Source organism: Psammomys obesus, unplaced genomic scaffold, assembly GCF_907164565.1.
Source record: "Psammomys obesus unplaced genomic scaffold, mPsaObe1.curated_primary_1811, whole genome shotgun sequence".
Taxonomy (NCBI): Eukaryota; Metazoa; Chordata; class Mammalia; order Rodentia; family Muridae; genus Psammomys; species Psammomys obesus.
The window spans coordinates 1759959-1768182 of NW_026586816.1; the positions used below are offsets into that span (position 1 = coordinate 1759959).

An 8224-nucleotide genomic window follows, 5' to 3' on the forward strand; every position below is an offset into this window, starting at 1 on the left:
GAAGAAGAAGAAGAAGAAGAAGAAGAAGAAGAAGAAGAAGAAGAAGAAGAAGAAGTGGTGAGATGCTTTTAATTGCATTAGCACTGCATAGACTTGGACTACAGATAGTCACACTCCAGAAGAAGGGAGAGTACTATGTGTAGCCAAGCCACAGTCCTACTTATGTTGGTACACAGGTGCTATTCAGGATGGTGAACTGGGAAAACCAAGGTCGGGCATTTACTTGAAAAACACAGTGCACCTGAAAAAAAAATAACCATAATAAATAAGTCAGAACATTATAATGCATTGAGATAATGCAGCATGCAGTATCAAGATTTTTTTTTAAAAAGCCTTTTTTCTTTCAAAAAATAATGTTGAAACAACCATTTTACAAGAGCAGATATCATAAAGCTCAAACTTCCCTTAGTACAATGGACACAAGTCATAAAATGCCCTCCTTCCCAAGATAAGGGACTCCTGCAAAAGCATCCATCTGGATTCTTCACCTGAGGCATCCTGTCCTCACAGCTCCCCACCCTGCAACATAAGATGATGGATGAATTTACCCACCCAAAAGATAATGAAGTAATCAAGGGACTTACTGAAAGAAGGTCCCATCAGGCCCTTCCCAACAGAATAGTAGCACAAACGACGACCCCAAATGATTCTGCTCCAAGGCCATTACTTGGAAGGTGAAACCAAACACTGGCAGAGTCCCCCAGTGGAAAGCCATATTGAGGTCCTAGATCCCATAGATTACATGCCAGACAAGACAATGATGTCATTGAAAATCACCCAGAATTTATCAATAAACTTGGAGTAGGCAGATAAATTGCATAGCTCCTAACTCCAAGACAGGAACAAAGGAGGGCTGATGGCCACAGGAAGAATTTCATCTTCCCAAATCCTGATGGTCTCTAAAGCAAGGTCCAGGACTACAAGGATAGTTTTGTTACAGATGGAACCTATGTGGGCATCCGCAGCAGAAGGCTGCTCTGTGCCTGGGATCCAGATTCTGTCTGCTTAAAATGACCCCTCTTTTGTAGTTTCTAGGAGGTCAACTACACTCCAGTGGGTGACCCCACACCCTGGGACAGATGGGTAGAACAAACTGGACTCAGTGGATTAATTAAAAAAAAATAGGATATGAAGTTGGGGAGTGAGGGTGATTATGGGAAGAGTTAGGGAAGAACTGTGGAGAGAATAGGATCCAAAAACATTGTGTGAAATTCTCAAAGACTTAATGCAAACATTTTAAAATTAAAAATAAAGCAACAAATGAATAAAGGAAAAAGTGGTTCTGCTTCCAGCGAGGGAGGCCTGAAATGTGTCGTCATTCTGTCAGGATTTCCCAATACCCTCCCCAAATCCTGTCCTAAGCTTTGTTTCATTATCTTTTCATTTCTAAAAGATCAGTTATAAATGGGAATGGTTTTATTCTCTAACCCTCTTTTCTCCTGAGCCTTGTAGCAATGGACAATTATGGGTGTTTTCATCATGTTTCCTACAAATTGTGCGTCCCATCTCCAAGTCCATTAAAAAAATCAGTGTCCATATCTGTAGAAAAGAAATTGTGCAAAAATCTGATAAGTATTTGTTTTCATAAATAAAAAAAAAACAGAGAGAAGATCAAGCAGAAAATGGGCAAATGCCTAGAATGCCCATGTGCTTATAATAGGCATCTATAGGCGAGCACTGTCAGAGTACACCAACAGAAATGTGCCTATGTACTTACCAGACTTCTTCCAGGCTGCTGATGTCTAACACTCCACAGGAGTATGGACGTCACAATCAAACCTTACATAACAAGCCAGCTGCACACGCTGCAGCCACACATGGTGATGTGATAACTCTTGAACATTTACCTGAGCAGCATAGGCCAGGTTAAGAAGTGCCCTCTAAGCAACTCCTGTGATCTAGGACAGGAGACAGTCACAAACCATTTGTTTGGGTATGTGTAACTTGGGGTATCTACTGTCTTGCACACTAGTGCTGGCTACAAGCCAGTACTCCTTTAAGAGATACACTGAGGTGAACTCATAGGCATACCACTGAATTTCAAAATCTGCTCAAGATGCTATCAGAAGTTATTGAGAATGACTGTCATACCCTTAAATAAAGATATGTGAAAACTCAGAAAGCATCCAAGCAGGAAATTCTCCCAGAGAAGAGCACTCATGTCAGTAGACTGATGTGGAAATTGCCCAAAAAGATGAGTAAATTGGGCACTTAGAAATCCATACAAGTAACAGTAACAACCACCATTGCCCAACACACATCAAACACACAACACAACACAGCAAAACACAGTATCACTCTTTATATTTATGCTTGGCATATAGCAAGAATGCACTCACCTTATCACATCTGTTCCACACCTCAATGTTCAAAAGCATATGATGAGCCCAGCCTGCATTTCCACGGTTGTGCAGCTAGAGGTGGTAGAATGTTTGATACCAAGGGCTTCTGAGGCCCAGGGCCCATGGCTAACAACAGCCCAAGACAGTCGTGTAGGGAATAAGAAAAACGTGTCCTTGGTCAGGGAAAGTCTCCAGACCCATGACTGTAGAGTATTCTACAGGCCCAGTGCTCTCCTTACCAGTTCTTGCTGATACCCATTCCCCAGCCTAGAGTTCTACATAAGGGGATAATATTATGCACATGACTCACCTTTTTCTGGGCTCTCCCAGCTTCTAGCAATCTGTATGTGTACTCTTCTGGATTGTTTTCACTGAACTGAGCCACAACAAACTCGACTGATGCCACAAAATAATCTAGATCCTTAGTAATGTCCACAAATTCTTTGTCAATAGTCCGTATATGAGTGCCTAGCACAATCAGCCCTACCAACAGGGACACCTTCCACAACATGGCTGTCCTTAGCATCAACCTAGGGGATGGGGACACAAGGGTAAAGGGATGGTACAGCCACAGTTGATAATGCCTTTCTCAGCTCAGGATTCCACATGGCTTTGACCACCAGAGCCCTACGCTCCTGACTGCCTCCTTTTGTGCTTCTGTCTAAAACCTTATCTCCACAACCCTGCCTTGTCCATTCTCACTCCCCTAAATAGAAGGCAGAACAGAAGGAGACATTTCTTACCCTGCAGTGACACAAACCGTGGAGTGATAAGCATGCAGGGATACTTTGCACAGCTCTGGGGCTGTCCCTGAGCCTTGCCAGGGCAGGTCCCACTTATGCTGCAGCCTGGAGGCACTCTGCCTTTCCTATTTGTCCTTACACAATACTGAAAAGGATTCCCAGGGTCAGAGGAGCTCCTGAGAAGTCTGGTGAACTCATTCCTGGGGAAATGAAATCGGTTGTTGCCAAGCCTGCCCGTGACCTCACCTGCAACACACGCATGTGGCAAGCTCAAGGCCAACAGTTGGAAGATAACCATGAGATGCCACCTTCCTCAATGCCCTGACACTCTGGCCAGCAGCTTCACCTGGCTCCATTATCGTGGTTTTCTATACTAGTGCTCAGTTCCCCTCCCTTCTAACATGCTCTCATTTTCTCTGACAAATTTTCTGACCCCTGGACTGTCATTACTGAACTGCTTTATTATAATCACACCTGATTTCAAATCATCTCTTGCTTATGAACCACTAACTCAAGTAGCCCATAGTCATAGAATATCTATTCTATCTTATCTTTCTTTGAAATCTATTGAGATTTATTTTTCTTGTTATTATTGGAAATACGGACAATATTCCTTGTGCTTTAGAACAGCACATTTTGTAAGCATAGTGCTTACAATCCCCATTCAGAAAGACAAAGAGGATGGGCATCAGAAGAGGGAGAAAACAGGGAACAGGACAGGAGCCTACCACAGAGGGCGTCTGAAAGGCTCTACCCTGCAGGGTATCAAAGCAGATGCTGATACTTATAGCCAAACTTTGGGTGGAGTTCAGGGAATCTTATGAAAAAAAGGGGGGCAATAGTAAGACCTGGAGAGGACAGGAGTTCCACAAGGAGAGCAACAGAACCAAAAAATCTGGGCACAGGAGTCTTTTCTGAGACTGATACTCCAACCAAGGACCATTTGTGGAGATAACCTAGAACCCCTGCACAGATGTAGCCCATGGCAGTTCAGTGTCCAAATGGGTTCCATAGTAATGGGAACAGGGACTGTCTCTGACATGAACTTATTGGCTTGTTCTTTGATCACCTCCCCCTCAGAGAGGAGCAGCCTTACCAGGCCACAGAGGAAGACAATGCAGCCACTCTTGATAAAAACCCGATGAACAAGGATCAGAAGGAAGGAGAGGAAGACCTCCCCTATCAGTAGACATGGGGAGGGACATTGGTGGAGAAGGAGCAGGGAGGGTGAGATTGGGAGGGATAGAGGGAGGGAGCTACAAGGGGGGGATACAAAGTGAAGAAACTGTAATTAATAAAAATAAAATAATAATAATAATAAAAGAAATTCAATGCTCATTAGACTGTACAACATTTCTGGTTTCCAAGAAATCTGACCTGGTGTCTAATTCTTGTGCCTTATTTGAGATCAATCACTCCTGAATCCACTGAGAACAGCAGAACACAGTGGAGTTACCATCTAACACTAGAATAGTTCATCCTTTTTGGATCACCTGAATAGTATGTATATGTCACCCCCACACCACCACAGCCACTCATTTATAAGTGATTAGTGTATCCTCACCAGACTCAGGATCAAGCATCAGTGATGTCATGTATCCCTGGAAAAGAGCAAGAGTTTTCTTCCTGGTATTTGGCAAAGTACTTTTGTGTGTCTTGGGGAACTGAAGTGGCTATTAGAAAGACAAAGGCGCAAAATGAAGCCCCTCTTGGCTTCAAATTCCTGAAGGATAACTTCTGAGGATGGAGGGGCCTCTCCTTCCCTTACCTACCCATCTGTCACCTTTGATTTATTCGGAAACAGTCCTAGTCCGTAGATCTCAATGTGTCTTGAGTGTTTCTATTTAAGAAGTCAAGAAGGACTAAGAGGGCAGCAGACAGAGGTGATTTCCTTTATCAGGAAATACATGGACACTAAGACCAGTGTTTACAGAACAGTGAGGCCTGGATTGGCCTCTGTCGAAGAATAGTTCTTATACACAAATGCCATTGCTATATGAAAATCAGAAAAAGACAAATTCAGAGGAATTTTAAACTATCAGAATACTCTTCAACAGTATTAAGTTCATGAAGATCAAGAAAGAGTAAGGAGCCACTTCTAATGAGAAAAGATTAATGTAGCAGGTGCCTGTCATTTAAAAAGAGTACTTGGTTCTGTTGCTGTTCTGAGAACAGGTTCTGAGCTCCTGTCCCATCCAGGTTTTTCATCTCCTTCTTCTTTCATAGGACTCCCTGTACTCTGCCCAAAGCTTGGCTATGAGTATCAGCATCTGCTTTGATATACTCCTGGGTAGAGTCTTTCAGAGGCCCTCTGTGGTAGGCTCCTGTGCTGTTCCTGTTTTCTCCCTCTTCTGATGTCCATCCCATTTGCCTTTCTGAAGGAGGATTGAGCATCTTACCCAGGGTCCTCCTTCTCGCTTAGCTTCTTTAGGAGTATAGATTTTAGTATGTTTATCCTATATTATCTGTCTAATATCCACTTATAAGTGAGCATATACCATGTGTGTCTTTCTGCTTCTGGGATACCTCACTCAGGATGATCTTTTCTAGTTCCCACCATTTGCCTGCAAATTTCATGATTTCCTTGTTTTTAATTACTGAGTAGTATTTCATTGAGTAAATGTACCACAATTTCTGTATCCATTCCTCAGTTGAGGGACATTTAGGTTGTGTCCACATTCTGGCTATTACAAATAAGGATGCTATGAACATGTTTGAGCAAATGTTCTTATTGTATACTTGAGCATATTTTGGATATATGCCTAGGAGTGATACAGCTGGATCTTGAGGTAGCACTATTCCTAATTTTCTGAGGAAAGGAGCTCCACAAGGAGAACAACAGAATCAAAAAATCTGGGCACAGGGGTCTTTTGTGAGACTGATACTCCAACCAAGGACCATGAATAGAGATAACCTAGAACCCCTGCACAGATATAGCCCATGACAGCTCAGTCTCAAAGTGGGTTCCCTAGTAATGGGAAGCAGGAGCTATCTCTGACATGAACCCAGTGACTGGCTCTTTGATCACTTCCCCCTGAGGGGGGGGGGGAGTAGCCATACCAAGCCACAGAGGAAGACAATGCAGACAGTCCTGATGAGACCTGATAGGCTAGTGTCAGATAGAAGGGGAGGAGGACCTCCCCTAACGGTGGAGGAGCAAGGGAGAAGATGAGGGAGGGAAGGTGGGATTGGGGGGGGATGAGGGAGGGGGCTACAGCTGGGATACAAAATGTATAAATTGTAATAAGTAAAAAATAAACAATTTTTTAAAAATAAAATATAATTCAGAACTCTTATAAAAAAAAAAAAAAGGAAGAGTACTTGGAAGAGTTCCCTTCCAGGTTATGCACTCCTAGATTCCTGACAACATCCAAAATAGCTAAAAGGTACTTCTGGTGTCGTGTGTGAATGTAGTGGTTGCACTGGGTTAAGCAGAAGACCACAACTGTTAGCAGGAATTTGTAGTAAGTTTGGGAATGTTGAGGCAATTACATAGTCAAATCTTTCTCTGATGTTTTAGAGAGAAAAGCTATAACTCTATTACAATTTGGGATTCTTTTAAAATAAAAAACCTTTTTTAAAAAATCCTCAGCCATTTCATAATACAGCAGAATATTTGGCATGTAGAGATGGATGAGAGAAGGGACCTGTGAGCTGTCATATTGATAAATGAGGAGGGTGAGCATATCCCTCTTGCTATGGCCACAGTCTGTGGTTTCAGCAATACAAAAGTGTTTTGCTTCTTCAGAATGAGGATCATATGTTATCGTGTTGGACTCTCCCAGGATTCCAGGCCTAGGACTCTGGTCATAGGAGGAGGTAAGGAACGAGGCCTGAGGGTATTCCCTGAGCTATACAGTGTGAATCCAACCTTAAGCAGTATGAGAAAATGAATAAAAGGATGAACTACACCCAGTCAGACTAGCCCCTGGGACACTAGGCACAGATCCAAATACCACTTCAAAAGCTGTGACATGGAACCAACACTGGCACCACAGCCCACAGAGGGTTCTGAATCTGCAGCCTAAACACTGCTATGATCAACTGCTTATAGAAAAAGAATATCACTGTTCCCTCAGATAATTTTCAAAATGTCCAAAATGTAATTCAAAATTATTCTATCATTGAAGAAGAAAGAGAGAGTAAAGCTTGAACAGAGGTGCTGTACAATACTGTTCTCCAGGTGGAACTGCTACCATCTTCATAGGATCAGCTACGCTCCCTTGGAAAAAATCATCACAGCTGGACCTTGTTGGCTATTGCCCTTCTCTCATAGAAGGAGGAGAGCAGAGTGCCACCCTGGGACATAGCCAGGCTCGCCTCAAACTCACAGAGAGCCATCTGCTACGCCTCCTGAGTGTTGTGATTAAAGATGTGAACCGCTACACCCTGCTATGGCTGCTGTCTTTCTTGCCTGAAATCAGAGAATTCACAAACACACCAGAGCTGGAGGCTGTGTGAGAAATTTAGACACCAACTAGTTGAATCCCCCCTACACATTTACCTACCTAAAGCCACAGTTAGGAAGCCAGCTGATCAACCCCAAGCTTGTCGCTTCAAGTATTAGGCAAGTCCCTGTAACCTTGAGCATAAATATTCTACCGAATGTTATAATGAAGCTTTTGTTATTTACGAAAACAGGTATCAATGTGGGTGCCAGGGAAGAATTCAACCTTTTTTTATAGTAGGTGGGAAAGCCACCTACATTGATTGCTGATGTTTAGAAAGTGAAATGGCTGGAGGTTGGGGAACAGGAGAACATTAAAACAAAATGGTCTCTAGCTTCTTGCTTTTCTTCTTCACTGGCCAGACATCTAAGAAGGGGTTGGGTTGAAGTCATCCGAGAGTGTGAGAGACACCAAAAGGAGCCCACAAATCCCAGTCTAAAAACAAAACCAAAAAAGAATGGAAGGAATCACAGAATGAAGGAATAAGCCCAAGCAGCAGAGGACAAATCACCTGTTCTGCTGTGATAGAGGAAGGTCCTGACCCAAGCTGCCCAGTTCAAGCTTTCAAACATGTGAATACACTGCTTATGTGTAATAGAGACTTCGCAGCTATAGCGAAGGGATCTTGAGATGGTGGATCACCTCAGTGGTAGGTACCATGCAGTCACAAGAGTCCTCGTGAGAAAGAGAT

At 43.0% G+C, this 8224-nt stretch overlaps 1 protein-coding gene across 1 annotated transcript; it reads right to left on the reverse strand.

The window, feature by feature from the left end:
* Window positions 1–160: 160 nt before the first annotated feature.
* Window positions 161–2868, reverse strand: LOC129672924 (cystatin-14-like). Its single transcript, XM_055602570.1, has 3 exons — window positions 2653–2868; window positions 1429–1539; window positions 161–241 (listed from the first exon to the last, which is right to left on the reverse strand). Exons 1-3 carry the CDS (start codon window positions 2866–2868, stop codon window positions 161–163), a joined length of 408 nt encoding a protein of 135 aa, XP_055458545.1.
* Window positions 2869–8224: the final 5356 nt, after the last annotated feature.

Coding starts and splice junctions, on each gene's coding strand:
- LOC129672924 (XM_055602570.1), bottom strand. CDS start 2,868: ATGCTAAGGACAGCCATGTTGTGGAAGGTGTCCCTGTTGGTAGGGCTG. Junction 1,540..2,652: donor CTGGGAGAGCCCAGAAAAAG/GTGAGTCATGTG, acceptor TCTTTTCTACAG/ATATGGACACTGATTTTTTT. Junction 242..1,428: donor AAGGCTCAGGAGAAAAGAGG/GTTAGAGAATAA, acceptor TTTTTTTTTCAG/GTGCACTGTGTTTTTCAAGT.